The 24,337-nt window shown below is 39.9% G+C and overlaps 3 protein-coding genes across 4 annotated transcripts; 2 read left to right on the top strand and 1 right to left on the bottom strand.

The window, feature by feature from the left end:
• The first annotated feature begins 1,376 nt into the window (after window positions 1–1,376).
• Window positions 1,377–9,913, top strand: LOC128373168 (ADP-ribosylation factor-binding protein GGA1-like). Its single transcript, XM_053333454.1, has 17 exons — window positions 1,377–1,457; window positions 2,136–2,220; window positions 2,536–2,611; window positions 2,791–2,889; window positions 3,342–3,465; window positions 4,346–4,446; window positions 4,654–4,734; window positions 5,030–5,167; window positions 5,270–5,351; window positions 5,490–5,600; window positions 5,710–5,853; window positions 6,190–6,233; window positions 6,415–6,605; window positions 6,728–6,975; window positions 7,096–7,265; window positions 7,484–7,594; window positions 7,851–9,913. Exons 1-17 carry the CDS (start codon window positions 1,415–1,417, stop codon window positions 7,959–7,961), a joined length of 1,959 nt encoding a protein of 652 aa, XP_053189429.1. The 5' UTR covers window positions 1,377–1,414; the 3' UTR covers window positions 7,962–9,913.
• Window positions 9,914–10,809: 896 nt separating this feature from the next.
• Window positions 10,810–19,192, bottom strand: LOC128371511 (probable ATP-dependent RNA helicase DDX17). Its single transcript, XM_053331849.1, has 13 exons — window positions 18,887–19,192; window positions 17,786–17,945; window positions 17,481–17,577; window positions 17,083–17,216; window positions 16,731–16,796; window positions 16,465–16,606; window positions 15,418–15,578; window positions 15,132–15,304; window positions 14,846–14,956; window positions 14,665–14,726; window positions 14,477–14,536; window positions 12,274–12,507; window positions 10,810–12,155 (listed from the first exon to the last, which is right to left on the bottom strand). Exons 1-13 carry the CDS (start codon window positions 18,937–18,939, stop codon window positions 11,692–11,694), a joined length of 1,917 nt encoding a protein of 638 aa, XP_053187824.1. The 5' UTR covers window positions 18,940–19,192; the 3' UTR covers window positions 10,810–11,691.
• Window positions 19,193–19,394: 202 nt separating this feature from the next.
• On the top strand, window positions 19,395–23,930 carry ntan1 (N-terminal asparagine amidase). 2 transcript variants are annotated; one of them, XM_053331837.1, is made up of 10 exons: window positions 19,395–19,622; window positions 20,469–20,571; window positions 20,803–20,868; window positions 20,966–21,074; window positions 21,192–21,265; window positions 21,360–21,413; window positions 21,507–21,560; window positions 21,647–21,744; window positions 22,331–22,444; window positions 22,606–23,930. In XM_053331837.1, the coding sequence occupies exons 1-10, from the start codon at window positions 19,542–19,544 to the stop codon at window positions 22,774–22,776; spliced, it is 924 nt and encodes a 307-aa protein (XP_053187812.1). In that variant the 5' UTR covers window positions 19,395–19,541; the 3' UTR covers window positions 22,777–23,930. The 2 variants fall into 2 exon arrangements, with proteins under 2 accessions (XP_053187812.1, XP_053187805.1); XM_053331830.1 differs by having other exon boundaries at window positions 21,360–21,560.
• The last annotated feature ends 407 nt before the right edge of the window (window positions 23,931–24,337 follow it).

The raw sequence follows: 24,337 nt of genomic DNA, 5'->3' as shown, positions 1-24,337 counted from the left end.
TAGATCAACCTGCTTTCAATGATATTTCAATATTAAATATAATAATATTAAACTATAATAATTACTAAATATGCCTTTATAAAAATAGGCTAATAATACAAATCCTGCTTTATCTACAGTCAGGGTGTTATGGACATAGGCCTAAATATGATGGGCCTTATTAAACAGGTTTTTCTCTAATAGCAAATGACAATCCACACATTTTTTTTAAAACAGTCATTTATTTAATCAATAAATTTCACAGCTTCTAAGGGCGTCCAATCCCTCCTGACTGGTCTGGGGTGTAATGCAGCCTCTTCTGATCTGCCTGAGAAAAGGTTAATTCGTTTGCAGTCCCCATTTGTAGTGTCAGGGCATCTAAAACAGAAAACACAAGCAAAACACAAACTGTCAGTTAAATAGCTGTTACTGTACATGTCATTGTGCAAGTGGTGTGCAGATTCAGATATTAAAAAGAAACAAAAATAAGGCATAAAATACTTTAAAGACTTGCTTACTTGATAAATGATGTGGATCAATGATCTGTAAAAAGGACAAAAAAGGTTAAGTAAACAGCAATTTAACATTAACAACCAACCACAGTCCTGATAACTCTACAGCAAGTGTGTTTTTGTGACCATGGAAACACACAGTGTATATGCTAACTTCAGAAGAAAAGTGAACTTATCTTTTCTAATATCTCTTTAATTAATAAAATGGCTGCAAATTGGTCATATTGCTTTTAAATTGAGCGATAATATGGACTGTGTGTATCCTCGATCGCTGATCCCAGATAACATTGTCCTCATACAGTTAAAAAGATAAGCTATCTTAGCGAGCTACGCTAATGCTAACGCTAATCCTAACGCTAATGCTAACGCTAATCCTAACGCTAATGCTAACGCTATGTATACACTTCATCGATAATTTCACATCCTGTTTATTTAAAGCTAACATTTCCACGAAATAAACCGGTAGGCCTACATAAATGCTTGCTTTATAACTTCTGAGTGTTTATGAAGCGCTTGAATGAACTTGCTGTGGTGCTGCGTGAATGTGTGTATTAGTATATTATACTTATAAATTATAACTTATAAATTAATGGTAATGGTAAATTCTGACAGCATACGAATGACTGCATATAATGCTGCACTACCGTTTGGAGATCAGTCGACATTTCAGTGAATAATTCTATTTTTAGACTGTGGAGTACCTCTTACCTCCGTAGACATACATGTAGTACTGTCTCTGCTAACCCCGTACCAAGATGGCGGCGCTTTAAGGCACGCCTCTCAACAGTCAATGCGGCGTCTACGTATATATGTCTATGGTTTCTCTCCATGCCCAACAGATGGCTCCAACGGTCGTCATCCACTCCCGCGATATGTTACAAGAATCACGCGATGGTTGGCCACTTGTTTAGAATTCCCGAAAGATGGCGGCGCCTCCAGATGAGGCTAGCCTGCAGTCTCGCATCAGTAAGTCATCATACATTATAATATCCCATTCACTTTTGAGCGTCAAGCGACAGGCGATACACTATAAAGGAATATAGGTGATAAAATGTCGGTTTGAACTTTCCGCTGCCGGTTACAGCGCTTTCTCTGGATAATAGTTTTTTTTGCGAGTGTCATCAAATCAAAAAGTGCAGTGAGCGACGAGGAACAAAATTCATTCAGATAATCTGTTTGGTTTGTTGTAATGTGCTCACATTTGGTGCTCGTGTCATGTTGCCGCTGACAGCTTTAGGTTAATGATGAACATGATATTTTAATAGGAAAAACCAGGAATGTCTAGCGAGTGCTAACCACACCGACAAGCTAGTTTAGCTGCTGACTGCCGACCCGAAGAACCAAGTCAAGCTAGTTGTACGAAAGCTCAGCCCAAAACAGAAACTGTGAAGTCATTCTTTTTCTACAACCGCACGACAATGTCACGTTGTCTTCTTGAAAGTGTCTTCGTGCTCGAAACCACACAACTCATAGTTTACATATTGTAAATAAGTACAGGCAACAGCTGAATATAGAGACTCACAGAGATTTATCATTGAGTCACTTTCTGCCAATAAATCACAAAGCTCTACAGTGTAAACAGAATGATTGTGTTTTTTGTTGTGGTTGAATGTAAGGTCAGTAATACATTTTCCTTTCACACAGACAAGGCCACCAACCCCCTAAATAAGGAGGCTGACTGGGACTGTATCAATGGCTTTTGTGATCAGCTCAATGATGAACCAGAAGGGTGAGAAATGTTGAAGAATTTGATGATGAAGAAATATTCAATATTAGCTATTGTCTTTGTTAATATAAAAGAAATGTGTAACTGATCAATGCTTGCATTTAATGTATAGAAATTGCTCTCATCCAGCTTCACAGCTTTTACAGCTGTACAAGATTTGCTTGGTTGGAAAAATCCTTGTGTTGCTAAATTATTTGTGTATGTTCATAAATAATGTTTTTGTGGTATTTCAAATTTGTATCATGCGTTATTCTTGGCTCCTTTTTAATCTCTGTCAGTAAATTCAAGTTCACAGTTCAGTTTGTTTTTATTTATCAGACCCCAGCTTGCAACCAGACTTCTGGCCCACAAAATCCAGTCTCCTCAGGAGTGGGAGGCTATGCAGGCACTTATGGTAAGAAATTGCCATGCATGCAGTGTTGCAAAAAACACTTTCCATCAAAACTTTTGTGTTATGTGACTGACAAGTGTACAATGTGTACATGCGAAGTGTCATTGTTTTGATAGTTGAGGCTTTTTTGTGAAGGCTTGTCTGTAAAAAGGTAAAACAAACAATCTTTGAACAATTCACAGGTTCTTGAGACGTGCATGAAGATCTGCGGAAAGCGCTTTCACGGTGAAGTGGGGAAGTTCCGCTTTCTTAATGAGCTCATAAAGGTGGTCTCACCCAAGGTAAATCCCTGTTTTTATGCTGTTATGTCTGTTCAGCTGCTACTGTATGTCAGTAATACTACAGTTCTTTTTTGTGGTGTTTTTAACCAGTTGCTGTATAAACTTTAAGAGGATAGTTGAACAAAAGCACCAGTACAAAGGACCATCTGTCAGTGTATGAATCTGCCCTCTTAACTCAAGCTGTTGCAGCTAATGATATCCAGTTTGTGGTAACATCCTGCAATCTGCTACACATAACATATTTCTAACAAGCATTAGAAATCACACATGTTGTATTTAAGCTGCCAGTTTGTTTTCACTCCGCTACATCTCTGAATATAAAACTGGCCACCTAAATTATAGTCAGCACATCAGTATACTTGTTGTACAGTATAATTGTCTTTAAAATATGTTAATCTCCTTTAGATGCTATTTCTTTAACGTTGCTCAATCCCCTCTCCTGTCCTTTTCAGTATTTGGGTACTCGGGCTCCAGAACCAGTAAAGAAGAAGGTCTTAGAAATGATTTTCAGCTGGACAGTGAGACTGCCAGAAGAGACCAAAATAGCAGAAGCCTATCAGATGCTGAAAAAACAAGGTGAGTGTTCCAGAAGTATGAGGAAATGAATAACCGACAAGACAAAGGACTTTTACAAGTTCTTTAGCTTGAAGTTTAGAAAGTGACCTTAGTTACACATGCATGGTATGTTATTCCATACATTCACTATAGAGTGGTATGTGGATGTGATTTTTAGTTCCAGGTAGTCCGCTTTTAAATGTGTTTTTTGGTTCTTTGTTTTAGTCTTGTTTAGTACTACTGTAGTTCATGTCAGTTCTCCTTTTTCTGGTGATGATGAGCCACAAGCACGAGTCCTTAGTCATGCTTAGTCAAATGTAGTGCATTGTTAAGTTACTTCAATAGAGTCTGTACTCATGCAGGGTTGTACTGTATGAGCAGTGCCCATTTTTGCCATATTGAATAGTTCTTTCTGTAAATAGTTAAAGGTATATGAAATCTTTAAAATATTGGATGTTCTGTCTTTAAACAGTCAGGTGTCCATATGAACACAGAGAGGGTTTCCTTGCTGTAATCATTCCTCCTGTTCATACTGGCTATTTAAAGATCTGCTTCAGATGTGATCTTAGTGTAAATGATGGGGACCAAAATCCACAGTGTGTTTATTTGGGCACCTGACTACTGTTTTTAGACGGACTTGAATTATGAACCTGTCCTTTTTAATCTTTGAGAAGTCTCAAGCACAGTGTTGTAGATCCAGTATCACTACTATCATATATGTTAATGGACAGTACTGCATGCTTATAATGTTGCTGTTCTTTACCAGTCAGTGGTGACCTGGATTCTGTAAGTAATACTGCTACTGCATATACAATGTACAATGGATCGCACTGTATATAGTTGTGCTGTTGACAGATTGTATGTTTATATAAGGTTAAGAGGTTTCCCTGTACCCTTCCAGGTATTGTCAAGCAGGATCCCATGCTTCCTGATGACAAGCCACTACCGCCACCTCCACCCAGAACCGCAAGTGCCATCTTTGAGGATGAGGAGAAATCCAAGGTATGTAGTATTAGTGATGAAGAAGCACCAACCATCTTGACTCGAGGTCCTAAAGGATATACTTGTGTATTTTATCACCGTCATGCCAGATTCATATAAATATCTAAAATAACTGAAGTGAAACTTCTGGGAAGATCATTAAATCATTCAAAGTTCTCTTCCTCCTCTCTTACTACTTCCCTCTTATGTCCTATCCTGTTTTTGTAGATGCTTTCTCGTCTGTTGAACAGCACTCAACCTGAAGATCTTAGGGCAGCAAACAAACTCATTAAGGAAATGGTCCAGGAGGTGAGTCATTGGCTCTGTTTACCACATGTGGTGTACAGTACATTGTCACACATACATCTGTATTAGTGTTTGCTTATAATTGTGAAAAGAAAAACCCAATTTACTTTCATTGAGACATTTATTGTCTTTCACTTTGAAACTGCCTTTATTATCACTATATTGCCATCTAACTTTGCTCATAATCACTTTGAACAAATTCAATTATGAAATACTGCAGAAATGCTGCTGTTTTTGAAACTCATAAAGATTTTTATTGGTCCTGGGTGCTGTGAGATCCTCTTGTTCTTTTTCCTAGGACCAAAAGCGAGTGGAGAAAGTATCAAAGCGGGTTAACGCCATCCAGGAGGTGAAAGAGAGCGTGAGCCTGCTGAGCCAGCTGCTAGAAGGCTACAACAAAGAGAGCTGCTCCGAGAGCAACCAGGAGCTGATTAAGGTTATCACAGCTTAGCACATTAAAAGCAGATTCAGCCACACGTTTAAACTCCTGCTAAAAACACTCACGAGAGAGTTGTTTTAAACACGTGTCTATTTACAGGATCTTTACCAACGCTGTGAAAAGATGAGGCCCACGCTTTTCCGATTAGCCAGCGATACAGAGGATAATGATGAAGCCTTAGGTAAGGTAGCTCATAGTTAAAGGCAGAGCGAGGCTTTCATTAAGTCACTCTTTTCCCCAAATGATGTCAGCCTGATTCTAATGCACAAGACTGGAAAACCACTTTGGTGTTGCTAATCAGTCTGTTTCCTGCTTACAGCGGATATCTTACAGGCCAATGACAGTTTGACACAGGTCATCAACCTGTACAGGCAGCTGGTGAAGGGGGAGGAGGTGACAAGTGATGGCATAACCAAATCCTCACAACCAGGTAACAGTTTTCCATGTCATCAGTGTTTAGAGAGCTTTATTATTTTAACAAATCCTCCAAACTTTTCTGTAGACTAAGATCACAGCTGGCTTTTCTCTGTTCACATCAGGCAGCAGCAGTTCAGCACTTGTTGACCTGGCAGGGCTTAATCCATCAGCCAGCACAGCACCGTCCAACCAAGAGCCCTCCAGCCTACAGATCCTGACTCAGAGCATGGGCATCAACCTCCTGGATGATGAACTCATGTCACTGGGTAAGCACAAAAAAAGCTCATCTGGCTTGTAGACACAGAAGTGGATTACTGACCTAATGTTTTTTGAGAAGCCCCAGAAAAGTTTGAGTCAGCATTAAAGGCACAGATCTGTCTGCACAGCACAGTTTTGCCTTTTTTCCATTGCTTGGTTGTAGCCCTCCTGTTGGCTGTCTGGCTAAAGCCCAGTATCTTCAGAGGCAGGCCACACCTGGATAGACCACAACAAAGCTGGAATCATTCACAGCCCTTTTAGATTTTAGTCAAACCTGATAATTTGATTTGAATATGAACTAAAAAAGAACCACCAATTAACCTTTGTTGTTTCTACTCTTTTAGGACTGAATGTAACTGAAAACTGTGATCCTCAGAACATGTTTCAGGTGAGAGTTGTAAGATAATAATGTGTACATGCTCACATGAAAGTCACTTTCAGGCACACAAAAACTTAAAACATGTGTTCATCACATACAAGTTAAACACAGTGGCTTTAATATTGACAATGGTTATTTTCAATCACACAGTCGTGACATGCAAACTTTAAGCCATTCTTTGTTCTCCCAGTCCTGTGATGGCACAGAATTCTACACTGCATCAGTCCCAGCCACAGTGCTGCTACCGGCTGTGGCCCAAACTCTGCAGGCCCCACCAGTAGGGGGCCCCACAGCTGCTCCCAAAGCCATGGATGAGCTAGACTTGCTGGGGAAGACATTATTAGAGCAGTCTCTACCTCCAGAGAGCCAGCAGGTTAAATGGTGAGATCAGATTTTAAGTTTATGACATAACCATCATGTAATTCTAATGAAGATAAGTATTTTTTTCTGTTCTTTAATGCTTCTAATCGCTTACTCTAACTAATCATTACTCTCACATGCAGGGATAAACTCCAACCTCAGTCAAGAGTCCCCTTACGAGATCTCCAGACCAAGTCCAGCACCAACTCTAGACCTGCTTCTACTGCAACTACAACCTCCTCCGGTGCTGCTCCCGGGCCAACATCCAGCCTGGCTTTCCACTCTGAACAGCCTGACATTCTCCTCTCCAATCCCAGTCTCACAGCTGCTGACCCCCACAACAACATCTCCCTAGCTGACGTTACAGTGCCTCTGGAATTAATCAAACCAAGTATGACCAGTGACTCCAGATGTGTTAATAGGTCTTAGAAAACACCATTTTTAAATTTTAAAAAGTCACTTGTCTTCATCATATTCAGTTATTTTGTTTTTGTCCGCATGTATATTTCAGGCAGCTTGTTACCAGTGACTGTATTTGACAAACACAGCCTCCGAGTTTTATTCACGTTTGCTCGTGACTGTCCACCGTCACGACCCGACGTGCTGGTGGTGATCATCTCCATGCTGTCCTCAGCTCCCATTCCTGTCACCAACATCCGCTTTCAGGCAGCTGTACCCAAGGTAGGTTCATGATGACAATGATACCATCATGTACCTGAATGGTTTCCAGTCCAGTTCACAAATGTTTGACTTTTCTAAATGAGCCTCTACTTACTCTGTTTAACTCAGTATTAGAGTGTCGTGTAAGAGTCCCAACATTCAGTTAGGTGAAAACTGATCAATTGTGAATATTGCTTATTAAGGTGATTTTCATGCGGGTGGTTATTTATGTTGCCTAGGTGATGAAAGTGAAACTACAGCCTCCTTCTAGTACTGAGCTCCCAGCGTTCAACCCCATCTTGCCTCCATCCACCATCACACAGATTCTGCTGTTGGCTAATCCTCATAAGGTACTCTGTCACATCACCCCTCCCCCAGAGTTTGTAATGTTACAGTTTTTAATGACTCGTAAATTGGTTATTCCGTTTTTCATTGAAGACACTGAAACTGCATCTAAATTAAATAGACATATCATTATGTATAAAATGAACTGCTCTATGTCGTCAGTGCATGTTTTATACACCTATAAACTTTTAATGACTTTATAAATGAAGCAGCAGCTGAGAATCACTCAAACTGGACTTAATTTTTTCTCTCATGTTTCAGGAAAAAGTGCGTTTGCGGTACAAGATTACATTCAACCTTGGGGACAAATCTCTCGATGAATCCGGTGATGTGGACCAGTTCCCACCTCCAAACACCTGGGGGAACCTTTAGTGTGAAGGAAACACCTTCCTGTCATCTGATCTGCTGCTTCCTTTTTAGATTTAGGTTGAAGTTGTCCCTTATCGCCGGCTGAGGCTAAACGTCCTCTGTACACTTCAGTGGTTTCAAACTCTGGTTTGATAACACAAACTGACGTGAGGCCAGCAGCGGGGAAACAGCTTCTACCTTGTGCCTTCCTGTCCTTTATCCAATCATCTCCATGTTCCTGTGTTTCGTAGCTACATTCCCTTCTTCAAACAATCAGTCTAACATGGTGATATAAAGCACACTGGCAAAAAACACTGATCCAATCAATGCAGCGACTTTTCGGAAAAACAAGTTGAGCCTTTTAAAAAAAACTGAATGTGTGCATTTGGCTGATTTACATACCGTTTAACAATCCTCTTAGATCTCTTACATCATGTAAATTACACGTAGAAGATGCTGTCTGACATTTTTACAAAGCAAAGCAAGTGTCATATGCACACAGAGTAATATACAACAGCCAAAAACCTAATGTGTTTAATTTATGATATAGAATAGTCAGTATTTTACTTGATTAATCTGCATTGAAAGTTGTTTCTGATCACATGGCAACCTGTTTCAGAGCTACTGTTCGAGGAAGAGGTGTCACAGTGAATATAACGGTCAAATGGTGTCAAGCTCAACTTACTAGCTTAACCCATTAATATACCTCAGAAAGTCAAAGACAGAGTTGCATAGGGAAATGATGAAACTAAATGTAAGTGTAACCTCCCGCATTTAAAACAATAGGTAGTGATGTTCGCTGTCGTCCAGTGGAGACGGTTCAGAGTGAGAGGAGTTGATCTGAAATGCTGAAGTACTTGGACCATGAGAATCAGACTTGATGTATGTAAGGAGCTGACACACATAATGTTTTGATTTGTGTCTTTTTTTTATTTTTTTTATTTGTGTTTCGGCATAATTCCAGTTGTGTGTCAAAGCTGTGACAGTAGGGCTTTTTTCACAGCAGATGTTTTGATTTGTCACAGTGGGGAAAATCACAGGTGTCACATGAAACATTAATGAACGTTCTGTTCTATTAATGAAGTCATAACAGTGTGATAGTGAGGCAGCATGTATACTCCAGGACCCAGAAAACAGAAGAAGCAGATAAATGGACTTCAGCATTCATTAATGTTATTTATCGACAGCTGTGTTTTTCCTGTTGTGCTCTGTCATAATGTGTTCATTGAAGAAGGCTTACGACGGAGGGGCGGTAAATCTCTGACCCTTTACAAACGCTGCCATTTTCTCCCTCTTTTTATTGTTGCACTTTTCTTTGAACACTTCTACATTACGTTTCACTCAGGATTATGATTTGGAGATTTATTTTTTACACAACTTTGACCTATCATGCACTTATTTTTATTTTTTTTTAGTTTTGCACATGAAACATTCCCTTTCACAGCACATTTGTCTTTTCTCATCTGCTGCCTTTCTGCTGTCAATCGACCCAAAGATGGGACGACAAGTCCTGAGTTGACATCGCTGACATTCTATTTGATTCTACCACATGTGCCTGAGATGAAACTCTTACTTTGCTTTTTCTTTGTACATATACTGTATGTAAACAAATGACTTAATCTTTTTTTTCTCTGCTTTAATATGTTCATGTCCTTTTCAGAAAAGACTTTGTGAAACAAATGATGGAATAATCATGAAATCCATGTTCATTGAGTTAATCTGGAGCATGGGTCTGTGATCACTTCTTAAATTATACAGACTGAAATAAAGGAATTGGAGGCAGACTGGTTCCATGTGACCTGTGCCATTGTGTAACTGCAGTAGAGGTAAAGCTGGAGAAGTAATGCTATTAAGTTACAAATAGCATGAGGGATCAATTCAAGAATGGCCTACTGAGTAATATTGATTCAGTTATACATTTACTTGAAAGCAAGTGTTAAATAAATGGTGCACAAACCCACATCAATGAACAATCATCAGACGGAGCCATTAATCATTCTGATGGACTGTTTTGTCCATACTATAAATCAGCTGTCACTCCTACAGGCACTTGAGCTGTTATTTATTTATGAATACATTTACACCTATAGCTTGTCTGGATTAGCAGGAAGAAGCAATAATCAGAAAAAAACTAAATACATTCTAACTAGTCTGTCATGGCTCAAGCAGATTGTAAATGAGTGAACAGAGTAGGTAACAGGTTTGACAGCACTGTTAGATTTAGATTGAGATTACAGTAGCGTTTTCTCACAAGTATATTCACAGCAGCACATTCTTTAACTGGAGTAGTTTTAATCAGTGACTGTTTGAGTAGGTCTGGTCTGGCTTGCTGTTGTTGACAGTGGTCCTGGTTTACAGAATTAACTTGAGGTAGACATCTGTGATTTGGGATCCAAAATGAGGCAGGCAGCCTGTGTATTGTAGCCTTCCCATTTCATGTCTGGATTCAGTTTTTGTTGGTAAAACACGTTAGATTCCCTCTTTAAGAGAATAGGCAGAGGAACAATTTCCTCCACTCTATGCAGTTATAAGCGCAAGAAGCTGCTCAAACATGATCAATGCCATCACCCTTGTCTAGATTAAAAATCTGTACCAGGTTTAATTAACTAGACTGGATCCACATTTATAAAATGAGTACACAATAGAGAAACACAAAAACAAAATGAAATTTGAGAGAGAAATAGTCTCTTTATTTGTTCTCCAAATGGAAATAAAAGGTTCAGGCCTTATGTATATTTTCCAAAAGTAGCAAAGTGCAAGTAAATGCCGCTGGGTATAAAATGAGAATGTATCCCGAATGTGTCTTTAATACAAATGACGGTATTTGTATGAGGAATTCATCAAGTGAATCAATAAAGAATACAGCTTTACTTCAAGTTGTTCTTTATTAAGAAATAGAGCACTAGAAGACAAACAAAGAATGCTCAACGCATGCTCAGTACATCCACACAGCTGTTTTCACTTCTTTTGCCAAATGGGACATTGTCTGAAGACTGCAGGCATGTACACACACTGTGCTTGATTGAAATATTAACTTTTTCTAGCTACTGTATATCATCCTGGTTCAACTTCAACCTGAGCAGAGGTCAAAATAGCCTGAATAAGTGAAAACACCAGTGTGGGTGTGCAGAGCATTTAAAACGAGTTTGTATCAACTGACCTCTTCATTAAATCAGTCACAAGAAAATAGAAACAGATGTTTTTACTTGCTACAAGACACAGACATGTAAAAACATGCATGATATTTCCCTTATATCAAAACCTAGCATGACAGTCCATTACAATGACTGTATTTAAGATAACACAAAGCCCAAACCAAAACAATAAGTAATAACAGATAGTAATAGTAATAATAATAATAATAATATGGTCCCTGATATAAATCATTTACTTTTTTCCCCTAGACCAGCACTCTAAACCACAAACTATGGATGTGTTATTGTCTGTAAGCTAGTTTTCATTCTACCCAAACAGCTGATATGTGGCAACAAACGACTGTGAAATCCACCGCTGTAGTGTTTGACTGAAATGAAAACACAAGAAACTTGCTCCTGCGCGATATATGAGAGCAACTTTGAACACAAAGGTTACATTTTCCATTTCTAGAGGATACGTAAAGTTCCAGACATGTATGCCGTATTCAAAACATAAAACAAATAGAAAATATGAGCCCTTACCTCCTCAGATAATTCCCTTTTCATACTCCAGCCTGTTGAGCTGGAGAGCAAAAATAAAGTAGTACAACTTAACTTTTCTACTTCCGGGGAGGTGGTGGGCCAGAAGGAGGAGGGGGAGGAGAGGCAAAGGAGTATGGCGGTTGCCCTATGAAGCCCATTAAAGGGGGTTGCGGTGGAGCAAACTGCTGAGCCATCAGATGTAGTGGCCCCCCTGATGGTGGAGGTGGAGGAGGCTGGCCAAACTGGGGCTGCGGCTGGCTAGGCTGGTTCTGACCTCCACCACCACCGGACTGTGCTCCGCTGCGGGAGTTGAAGCCCCCGCCGCTGCTGTAGCTCTGGTAGTGATCTGAGCCAGAGTTGTAGCTGCTCCTGTGATCACGGCTTCTGTCCCTGTAGGAGGAAGAGGAGCGGTCTCCATCACGGTTGTTGTGGCGGTTGTCTTTGCTGCCACCTCCACCAGAGCGCATGCGGCGATCACACTCGTCCTGGTACATTAGGTTAGGGTTGCTGGAGTTGCTGCCCCGGTAACGCATTCTGCCACCTGTAAGAAACAATACATAGAAAATCTGTGTAATCTTTATACTGTTGACTACAACCTCTCCTCTTCAGATCTACACACTTGTCTCAGACTTGTTTTGCAGCATGTTTGACTATCTTACCGCCTCCTCCACCACGGCCCGAATCCACAAACTGAAGCAGTTTAGGATTGATGGCCTGCCGGGCCTCCTCCAACACTCGGACAAGGTCACGGGCCTGCCGCAAGTTCCCTGGGGTAAAGAAGGTGTATGCAGTGCCCTTGTTGGTACTGCGGGCTGTACGTCCAATACGATGGACGTAATCCTCAGAGGAGCTGGGATAGTCATAGTTGATGACGAACTTGACGTCTTCCACATCTTTTGAATTGAGAGCAAATTGGTTTAACAGCGTGGAAACATAATGAAGCTTCATTTAAGAATTGATTGTTCAAGAGCTGATCGTTTTTAATTACATTAAATGCATATTTGTAATTACATTAAATATTTAGTTTCTAATATTTTAAGTTAGAAATCAAGAATTTACTCAAATAGTTTTACTTACCTGCAAATACTGCAAAAATTAAAGATTCATTTGGTTTAAACACCGTGATAACTCATATAAATCTGAAACAACTGTACCTGAGCGAGATTTCAGATTTCATGCTCACTTTATGTACACTGAGCATGACACAGAGGTAAATAAACCATGTTTAGGCATAGAATCTTCACACCATTGTGATTTCTGGCCAAAATGTTTTAACAAGGAGTCTGTTTCTCATTACAGAAGACATGGGGCTCTGACAGCACTGCTGAGTCTGATCAATAAGTCTCCCTTTCTCCTCTCCATCTTGACAGAGAGAAGCCATTTCCATCAACCAGAACCTGGATTTATGATGATAGATTTTTTTTTTTCTTTCACTAAAATATGAGCACGATGGAAGTACCTGCCTGTATGGTGAGCTGATGGAGGAGTTAAAGAAAGGGGCTGTGAGGTACTTACCCCTTTCATGTTGTTTTTACAAAGGTAGACAGTCCCCCCTGATCAGTCCTGGTTCATAGGGAGGGGCTGAGGGGGAGGGAGGCAGGATTCATCCACCTGCTGCGCACCCCAGCAACGCCAGACGGGAGCAGAACCGTTTAACCTCGAGAGACACAAGTAACGGCTGGTTCTGTTGCTCTCGCCGCATTGCAGGGCCCTCCTCAGACCCTGGCCAGGACCGGATCCAGACGAGCCCGTCTAACACTCTCCCCCCCTGTCTGTCTGCTTTTTTTTTTTTTTTTTTTTTTTGGACGGACCGATGGGCAGACATACAGGCACCTCAGGCTGCTCCCAAGGAAGGCTCGTTGGATTTACAAACTCTGACAATACTGGGCAGGGGGGATCTTATTTACCCAAGAGGAATAAGGGGGGCTTTAATCCCTCTAAAACTAGCCGAGCTTCTACTTTAACGTGACTGAGGGGGGCAGAGACAGCAGCTTAGACTGTTACAGCTGCCGTGTGCTGCCGAACCCTGAGAGGAGAAGAGGGGAAAAAAGAACAAGGATACAGTCATGGGAAATTTAGCAAGTCAAGCAAATCAGAGGTCATATCCTGCATCCTACAATAACTCAATAGAACTACACCATTATTATATGTGTGGAAAAATAATGAGTAATATGAGCAACATCTGCACTGAAAAGGTGCACAGGAGCATCCGCCCAACACACCCTTTCTTTCAGGCAGCGTGCCAAAGAGCCCCGGTTGAAGGAAGCTTTTTAACTGCAGTAACAAGAAACAGACTATAAACCCAGTGGAGCAGAAGGCCAGCAGCCTCCATACTGGACGTTACAGTTCATTAAATTGTCAGGTTATAATAGAGGGGATGTCCTTATATGTACACAATGTGCTCAATTGATTGCTTTGTTCATTACTACATTGAAACTGATTATGCCTTTGTGGTGTTTTCACACTCAGGTAACAGAATCACTACATATATTTACTAGTGTTATTAGGATAATTCATAGTGTAATATAATATATATAAAGGGAACACACTGTCTTAACATCGATCTGAAAATAGTTAAAGGAAGACAACTCTGTCTGTAATATTATGAAATAAATTCATATGCTCTTTTTCCAATTTCATGAGCTGGACTGATTAATCTTAACTCTGCCAGTTATAGCTGCTCTCATCTGTAGTATACTTACCTACTGATTATGACAACTAGTACAAAAAAGAGTCCAACTACTTGTGTCACTCTAACTTAATTATTTACAGACAAAATATTATTCACAAAGTCAGAAAGGAGAGATGAGACAATATTTAGAGAGATTATGTAGTATCATCTGTAAGTGTGATTAGACATACCAAGACCACGAGAGGCAACGTCAGTGGCAATCAGGATGGGAGCTTTGCCACTTCGGAATTCTGTGGGATAAAACAACAATGAAACTGAACTGATCATATTGTACATTAGCACTCCAGCTATGACAGGAAATAACAAATGTAGACGAGAAAACATGATGAACAATAACAAACGGATATATTTATCTTACCTGTGAGTACCCAGTCTCTCTCTGGCTGGCTCTTGTCTCCATGGATACACATGGCTGGCCACCTACCAAGCAAAATCAGTGATGTGACAAGATAAGTGAGGAGTCTGAATGCCTCCTGTCTATGAAATATTTGCATAGTTCACAGACACTGTAAATATTTCTCCATGTCTTGCTCTCTCACCCATCCCTCCTCATCTTTCTCGTCAGATCATCACAACGTTTCTTGGTCTCCACAAAGATGATGGTTTTGTTCTCCTTTTCCGCCATAATCTCCTCCATCAGCTGCAGAAGTCTGTAGAGAGGGAGAGGCAGAGGCAGAAAGACTGTCAGGAAACTTGGTGCTCAGTTTCAACTGTGTCCAAGGATGAGTTTGTATTGAGACAATATTAGAGAGGCTAGTGAGACGATTACAACAAAATGTCATGTTGCTGCTGTCGGAAATATACTGTCACACTGGCTTTCCTTACTTGTGGTCCTTTTCGTTCTCCATGCACACATCAACAATCTGCAGGATGTTGTGGTTGGCACTGAGCTCCAGGGCACCAATATTTATCTGGACATAGTCCCTCAGGAAGTCTTCCGCAAGCTGCCGAACCTCCTTTGGCCAGGTTGCACTCCACATCAGGGTCTGTCTGTCAGGCTGAGAGACAGAAACACAAGGGCAAGAAAACATGAAACACAAAAACACTTCTACATTAATAAATTATGGTTACTGTATGAAATGAAGTCATGGTAACTGAGCCTTTCTCCTACCCTGATCTGTTCAACTATCTTGCGAATCTGCGGCTCAAAGCCCATGTCCAGCATGCGATCAGCTTCATCCAGCACTAGGTAGGTGCAGCGACGCAGGTTAGTCTTCCCTGCCTCCAAGAAGTCAATGAGGCGACCAGGTGTAGCAATGCAGATCTCAACACCTAAAGATGTACAAAATCATCATAAATCCATCTCAAATCAGATTAAATACTCATACTGTTAAGTGGTCAGGCAGATAATTTCAGTAGTGCTCTGGTTGTTTGCTGGTTTGTCCAGACATTCTGAATCTTACAATTACTTAATGACAATATATTGTTTCATTGAAATGCTGCATTTCAGGGTGCACTCACACTAGGGTCAGTTGTTCCGTACCATGCTGAAGCATGAATGTCCCCCCTCCCCTGTCACCCGCTGGCCCGCACTCACATTACCTCAAAACCCAAGTGTACTCAAGCACGGTTTCCTCCGAGACATACGTTGCGCAAAAACATAGGCAGACAGTTTACTCTCATAAAACATGCACAGGTGTGTTCGTGTGCTCTGCGCCGGTAAAACACAACATAGCCAATCAGTTAACACAACGCACTATGATTAAAAAGTGCAAGCTTGTTCTTCTGAGTCATGCCTGTGTAGTATGCAGTACTACAGGTTAAATATTACTTTTATGAGGGTCATAGTCACAGACAGTAAACTTATCATTTCATAATTGTGGTAGCAGCGGTGCAGCAGATGTAATGAAGTCCACGCAGCACGCTGGATGCAAACTAATATTAAGCCTATAACCTATTCATTATAATGTTGATGAAAAATTGGCTTCTTTTCCCAGGATTTAAAATGTCTTATTTTCTGGAAAAATATGAATCCCTAGTGCACATGCGTGACCAAGTGTACCGTACTCAAGCATGGTACACTTGCACTCACACTAGCCAAATAATCTGGAATTTAGGGGGAAAGCGTGCTTGGGCACGGTACGATTGCCTAGTGTGAGTGCGCCCTCAAACTGTTTTGAATAAACCATTGCACATTGCTGTCTACAACCATACCCACCCCTCTCAAGGTCTCGAATCTGCGGCCCTTTGGGTGCTCCACCATAGACACAGGTGCTTTTGATTCGGGAAGACTTGCCATAGTCATATGCCACCTGCTGAACCTGCTGGGCCAGCTCTCTGGTTGGAGCCAGCACCAGACACTGTTGAAAGAGGAGAAAAGATTTTACAGAATAGTAAAAAAACAAGTGTCATGTATACTTTCACTTTCATTTTTAGATAAAACACTTCATCTAACAGAGTGACACGTTTGGCATATGTACTTACAATTGGACCATCTCCTCTCTCTAGATACGGCTGATGATTGATGTGCACAATAGCAGGAAGAAGATACTGCAGAGGACATTAGACAGTCAAATAGTTTACTTTCAGGAACCTTAACCAACCCAATTAATCTTCTTTTAATAAAAAACAAAACATTTTGACTTTCTCACCTAAATTTCTCTAAATGCTCTGCTCAGCTGTTGAAACTTAATTTTGTCTTGACTTAATATTGTATTTCTTTTGTGTTCTTTCTGCACTTTCTATATTGTGACATGACATTTTGTGTAATTTATATTACTATGAAGTTTTGCATTAAAGTGTGATTTCATGCAGGATAACAGCCAGCCATCCTTACAGCCAGTGTCTTTCCAGAGCCAGTCTGTGCAATCCCCACCATGTCCCTGCCACTCAGGGCCACAGGGAAACCCTGAGCCTGGATGGCTGTGGGTTCCTTGAAGTTCTGATGCATCAGCACATCCATCACATATTCTAGTGGGGAGACAATCATCAATCAATATCTCTCGACCATTAAATCAGAAGAAAAATCCTTGAAAATATCTTCTTGTAAACAAAACCTACATCAGTTACATGTTTTGTTTAAATAAACCATGTAAGTAGCTTCATCAAAAATACTGATATTTTTTAGTCCCTAGATGCAGCAGTAAGTGAATAAATGATGTATTGTACTGTATACACTAATACAGTGATCAATTGTGCAGACATTATCATTTGTGTAATGTATGGTCTACTAACGTGGAAACTGCGCATGGTGAAAAGCAGTGATCGACTTTGGACAGCCAGAGCCTCTGATGGTGATCTCCTTCTTCCTGCAAAACTCTTCCATTTCATACTGGACATGGAGGCAGAAAGGAAGAAAAAGTAAAAAACATACATAATTGGACATCGCGTTGTGCAAATAATTAATATTTTTGTAATATCTTCTTCTGAAATTACTTTGACCTCACAAAGAAATATGATTATGAGGAGGATTTACATTACTCAAAATTTAAAATGTGAGGGGAATTAAAACCCATTAAAAAACACATGTAATGATTTACCTGATTTTTGTGTTGGATTTCTGGATGTTCAGCATAGAAGTTCTTCTCAAATTTTGGCAGCTCGTCCAGGTTCCATCTCTTCTTGCGGAGACGTTCCCCTGGATTCCCAAACTTCATGGGCGGGGGGCCACTGCGACCACTCATGGCCCCAAACCGAGGCCTGAGGGACAAGGGTCAAGAGACAAACAGCGCTTAAGAGTCAGCAAAGGAGGGAACAGTTTTACCAAAATGAAGTTCTTTATATTTTTATATGCTTGTTTATGTCATGACAATAACTGGCTATCAACGTATATATTCCTACAGCTGAATCCAATGCCCAGACTTCCCTGCAGCCACAGACCTTTATTATTATTCTTATGATTTCAAGAGTGAAAATGATATATTTCACCAAGTCCACAAGGGGGCTGCAGACACCTTATATCAGACCTCTACTGCTGATGCAAGTTATGCACCGTTTAAAACACTAGTGTGTCCTTGTATTGAGATTTGATATAAACATTAATGCACATATCGCAATTGCATGCTATAATATTCAGAGACAGACTGTAAAAAAAAAAAAAAAGTGAAATCAATAAAGAATGTTGATTCCCAAGTGAGATTATCAAGTGGGTGTAGATCCAGATGGCTAACAACTGACTTCAGCTTGAATATATAACTGATATAACTGCGGTGGTTTGCGGTGACTGTGACCATAACATTTGCTGAGTAGGTGTCACTTTTCTGACGAGAAAACAAACTCACATGTTCAAAAGACTAATGAAAGTTTTATGGCCTAAACGTCTGTGCTCCAAACAGTTTACAGCCTTTGTTGACAACACGACATTTATCCTGGCTCCACCCTGAAGTCAATTTTAGCCTAAAGGCTCACACAATAAATATATAATTTATAAGTGGGTTCAGTGTTTACTGTGCCAGTTAACTGAAGACAGTCAGTACTTTTGAGCCTTGTTGCATGTATGGAGCTATGGCTGAAAGAAAGCCTTTCGGTAAAGAAGGCTTTCGGTCAAACTTGTCTTGATGTCTTCACATTATGCAACACTTATTATGTGCTACATATGTGTGTGTCGTTTCCATGACTGTTGAATGCACTTCTAAAATTACCTGTCCCGTCCTCGGTCTCTGTCTCTGTCCCCATATGAGGAACTCCCTCTCATGTTGGCGATAACAAACTCCTCTCCGCTGCAGCGTTGTTTTTTCGTTTACGTTAGCTAGTTGCAACGTTTGACACCACTTTGTTTACGTTGTGCACTCGAGGCGAACAGAAAAAAAAACACAATTTACGCTTGCAAAAAGGAAGGAGACTACCTTAGCGTATAACTACATATATATTAGACGTCAAATACGATTAAATAAGGGTGATAATAAACAATTGTCGTATGCGTCACGTAAACTAAACGGTCGCTTCTGCTTCGCCCCTCTTCCCTCCGCCCTCTTAAGCGACGTAACTTGAACTAGTAATGCTGCGTATTTGCGTTTCAACAAAACGGACAGTACGTACAAATGTTGTCTAAATAATGATGGTGAATTTGTGTTCCACAACTGTATTTTTTAACAGTTGGTGGCGCTGTATCGCAGAACAGTACGCTCATTTAAAGAGTAGAAGAAAAGACAACCTTCCAGGAAGTGCAAGCTGTACCAGTAAAGCGATATGTGCAGCCTGGAATAAATATAAAAAAAGATATAAAAATATGAAGTAACTGGTCTTTATGTTAGTATGGTAAACTGTTGACTTTTAAAGTGAATCTAGAGCAGGGAAATGCCTTTGTTTGTTCAAAAAAGAGGAGTTGACTGCTTAACCTCGTCAGCGGAACTCTTCGACAGATACCCACATTTGCAGGTTTGTTTTCCAGGGATTGTGGCTAAAGTTAGCTTCCTGAGAAGCTGTCCCTACCGGATCACAGTACTACTTTTCTTTAACCAGTGGCTGTATCACAGGTGGACAGTTAAACTTATAATCTTGGTACATTTTAACAAAGATATGTTGTGACATGTGGTGGTGACAGGTCAGGGGACATAACAGCAACAACTGACTGGAATCTCAGTGTAACGACTTGTTTATTCACTGCATGTGCCCTAAATGAGAAAGAAGAAGGATTAAATAAGAATGAGTTACAGACTACAGGCAAAGCATCATTTGATGACTCCTCTGGTCATAAATGATAATAAATGTGGTAAAAAGCTCTCTGGAAAATAATGTCCACATACAGGGGGTGTCTGTTGTTGTTATCATCTCTTAGGGTTAGGTAATACGTAAAAAGTCAAACATCACAATATTGTTGACCAAATACCCGATATCTATACTGTGACAGTATTGTAGAGATGATTATTGGTGCTTTCACAAAATATTTACACAATGATTTATTGGATAAACAATCATCAGTAATGTGGAAATAAAGACTAAGTGGGTAAAGGCAAATAATATTGCAGCTAGAACAAGACCTCTGGGAAGGTCAGAAAATTACATCACAGGAAAAGACAATGTTTACTTCATATCACCATAATAGGATATCCAAAATCTGAGATGATATCTAGTTTCATATCAACATATTGCTCAGCCCTACTCTACTACTCTACTGCTCCTACTTGTATATTGAAGTTGACAGCGGGGAAAATGACCTCTGAATCAGCACTAAGGATTAACCCCAATTTGTCTTTGGTAATAGATTTTACTCTTGTGTTACAGGAAAATGCACGAGCATTTCGTTCCAAGCCATTCGTTGACGTTGACCCAAAGTGCCTCCTGTACGTCCAACAAAGAGAGTTTGCTGCAACAACACCAGCAGACAGTAAGTAAAGTTAAAGGCATGAACGTTTATTTTATGTAGCCTAAAAAATATATATGTTAAAAAAAACAATCAGTGGTAATGTTTTGGAAAATAAGTGTGAAAAATTGGTCAAATGTACCCTATGCAATGTAATGTCACATCACACATTTGAAGCAATTATAAGCTCACTGAACTTGATGAAACAAGGTGAAATTTGCATTGGAATTTGCATTCTTGTCTTATCTATTACAGATTGTGTTTCAGTCATTGGATCTGATGATGCCACCACCTGCCATTTGGTTGTGCTGCGACACACCGGTAACGTTTCTTTTACTCCGTTTATGCTTTGAGCCTAGTTCTGCCTGCGTCTGAAGTTTGAATGTGTTTACCATGATTTCATTTTATGATGTGTCAGGTAGTGGAGCTGTTTGCATTGCTCACTGTGATGGCTCCAGCACCTGGTCTGAAGTCCCGCTCCTTGTGAAAACTGTCACATCATTGAGTAACGTCAGTAAGGAGGGCAGGTATGAAAGACACACACACACACACACACACACACACACACACACAGTAAAGTGTATTTTGATCAATTTTGGCATTCAATTTTAATGTCTTTTTTTTCCTTTACCTTCTCTTTGCAGACTTGAGCTCCATCTTGTCGGGGGATTTAACGATGAGTCGAAGACATCTCATAAACTCAGCCTTAGCATATTGGGTATAGTCCTTTTTAAGTTACTGCATGTATTACTGCAGTATTATGTTTACAGCATTTGAGCTTCATTATACTTACAGGACGTTTCATTTTACAGCAGCCTTCCACAAACAGAAAGAAGATATTCATCTGGAAACATGTTGCATCACAGGTGATTTTGATATGACTTGTTTCATGTTGTTCAGAAATATCTCAGCAGCTCTTCCTTCACCTAACCCAACCCAACTGTTTTCTGTCATTGCAGAAATGAATGACATTGTTGTCGAGGGAACTAATAGACCCGTAATATATGGGATAGGTAAGTGATAAATGTACTACAGAGTAAAGGAAATGCTGTGTTTTCATGACATGCAACTTATAATATATTGTGTCTGTTTCTGCAAGGTGTAAATGTTAAAACAGGAGAAGTGTTCCCTGCCTCATTTCCTCAGAAAGGACCTGCAGAGGAGCTGCGTTCAGCACGGACCTTCACTGGGGGACAGGTACCATAAGAAGACAAATGTTGTTTTCTGTGTCTGAATAAGATGCATAAGACACAAGATCTATTTTTAAGTTCAAATGCAACACTTATTTTAATTATTGATTCATCTTTCCATATTCATATTAATTGGTTATTTTGTTCAGTATATGAAAATAGTGACAAATGTCAATCACAGTTTCCTAGAACCCAAGAGTGACCAGCAGACCAAAACCAAAAGATAACAAAAGACAACCTTACATTTAAGATATTCTATTATCAAAATTCTTGGCAATTAATTTTTTGTTGATCAATTAATCAACGACCCCAAAATTTGTAAGTTGTATCGTGGCCCATGATTGGCTCCAAACTAGTCGTGATGTCACAAATCATGCTTGTAGGACGATGTCGGGCGAGCACCGACAAACTTTCAGTAGATGAATGTGAAAACAGCTTCTAGTGTCAAACTCTGCACATATATCTTTCTGCACAGTGGAGCTCAAACATCCAACTGAAGGAAGAAAGAAGAAGAGAAAAACATTTTTAACTGGAGGGGGAAACAAATCTCAGTGCAAATATTAAAAATAAAATGAATGTGTTTCCTCTTGCAGATGGCTGAGATATACGACTCAAGCCGGGGACTTGTTAAAGTCGGCCCTTGCAAATGGTCTCCCAACCTGGATATTGCCTTCTGGTTGGCACAAGATGATGATACAATCTTAAAGGTAAAGAAACGGAAAGAAATTGCTCTACTTCACCTTTTGCTGCATTTCATTCCTTCTCATGTAAGGCCATTATTTTCAAGGCTATTTTGTAAAGGAGGTGTTTTTTCCATTGTTGTACTGCACTCCATTAATACAGACCTTCATTTCTCTCTCCTGCTCAGTACTTGTCCACCTCTCCAATGGCTGAACCACCCCACTTTGTCCAGCACATGAAGTCTACCATCCAGTTCCTTTTACATCACCCCAATTCTGACAGTCTGTTCCCCGGGGGTCAGCCACAGCTCTACCACAGGACTGAGCGGGGGGACTGGGAGAGGGTTGTGCAGTCGTAGAGCCCCGGTACCTCCTTCCAATAATTCTTAACAAGGAACCTGACTGTTTTTGCCTCTCAGCTTAATGGATACACTGTGACCCATCCGCCCGCTGTCTGTTTTATGTTCATCGTGTCTTAACGTGGGGGTTAACCCCTGACTGGACCTTACGTGTGATGAATGGCTCTCCTGACTCATCTGGCTGGCCCAGTAGAGAGAGTAAATGAAGTACAAGTGATTCTGCTCATGCCTGTTACAGTTTCCCTTCTTGTGAGGTGGTATAAAGTCTGCACCTTAACACCACATCTTGTGTTGCAGCAAGTCAAAGTTAATGTTTTGATTGACTGGGCAAATTATTAACATTGTTGTCTTATTATATTTTTAGCCCATTAACTACAACTGCTGGTCTTTTTCCAGTTTTTATATTGATTTCCTACTTTACATACTGTCATTGTTCTCTTTATACCTGTACAGATTGAAAATCAACTTGCAAAATTCATTTAATTCACTTTATATTTTTGTCAGCCACGTACTATCTGTTACTGTTTTGCCAGAAAATCAAACCTTATCTATCTCAAGAAAATTTCATCCTATGAAAAACATCTTAAAAACAATACATTTCTAGGGTATGAAATGACAGATCATTCTAAATATATGCACAATATGTAGTTAATGGGCTAAAACATTTAAAACTATCTGTATGGCCCTTTTTTAAAATGTAGAGTTTGGCCTAATGAAAATACCATAAGGCATAAATGTGTTTTGACACTTTGTTGAACACATTGAAGAGAATACAAAGTACATGACTGTGCTCTGCTGAGACACTGAGCAGACAAATGCCCCTTCCTGATGAGTGGAATATGCAGCTTCATCACATGCTCTACATACTGCTGTATACTCAGCTATGAATGTGTGTTTATCTGCATGTGTAAATGTGTACAGTGCTCTTCTGCAAGGATGGGTTCTTGACAAATGCAACAATGTATGATGTTATTAGCTTTGTCTTTCTTTTTCTTTTTTTTCAAACCGTAAACAAATTAGATTTCTGAGCAACATCTAATACGGGATAAGGCCTTTTAATCAGTTGTGTTAAGGTTGCAAGGTGCTTAAAGCATTCAGTGCAACTTGTTGCAACTTGTGAACAAACTGTACCTGATGTGAAATAAATGTAAATATGATCAAATTTAGAGATAAAAGCTTATGTGTGTATTTAGTGTTAGAGGTCGAGTGAATGAAGTTGACGGTGGAAAATTGAGTTTTGTAGTTAGGCGTGTAAGTAAAAGAATAGGCTTTGTTGTGCCAACTGCTTATCCAGTGACATCTGAGAACACTGTAATTAGTGAGTGTTAATATATCACATTACACATTATAGCCGATAACATGGAAAGCAGTGCAGAAATGCCAAAGATAGGTCTTTCTAAGGTCATTTTGAAACTCTGATTTGTATTGTTGTCCATCATGAAGCACTGACAAGTTTAGCTGTAAAAAGTCACACTCAGCACACTTCTTGGCCACTGGTCTTCAAAAACAGATTTATATATTTTTTAAAAATCTGTAGTCCTATATAAAAAAAAATCTAATT

Source organism: Scomber japonicus, chromosome 2, assembly GCF_027409825.1.
Source record: "Scomber japonicus isolate fScoJap1 chromosome 2, fScoJap1.pri, whole genome shotgun sequence".
Taxonomy (NCBI): Eukaryota; Metazoa; Chordata; class Actinopteri; order Scombriformes; family Scombridae; genus Scomber; species Scomber japonicus.
The sequence above is the reverse complement of the archived record's forward strand: the minus strand, read 5'-3'. Positions and strand labels throughout refer to the sequence as shown.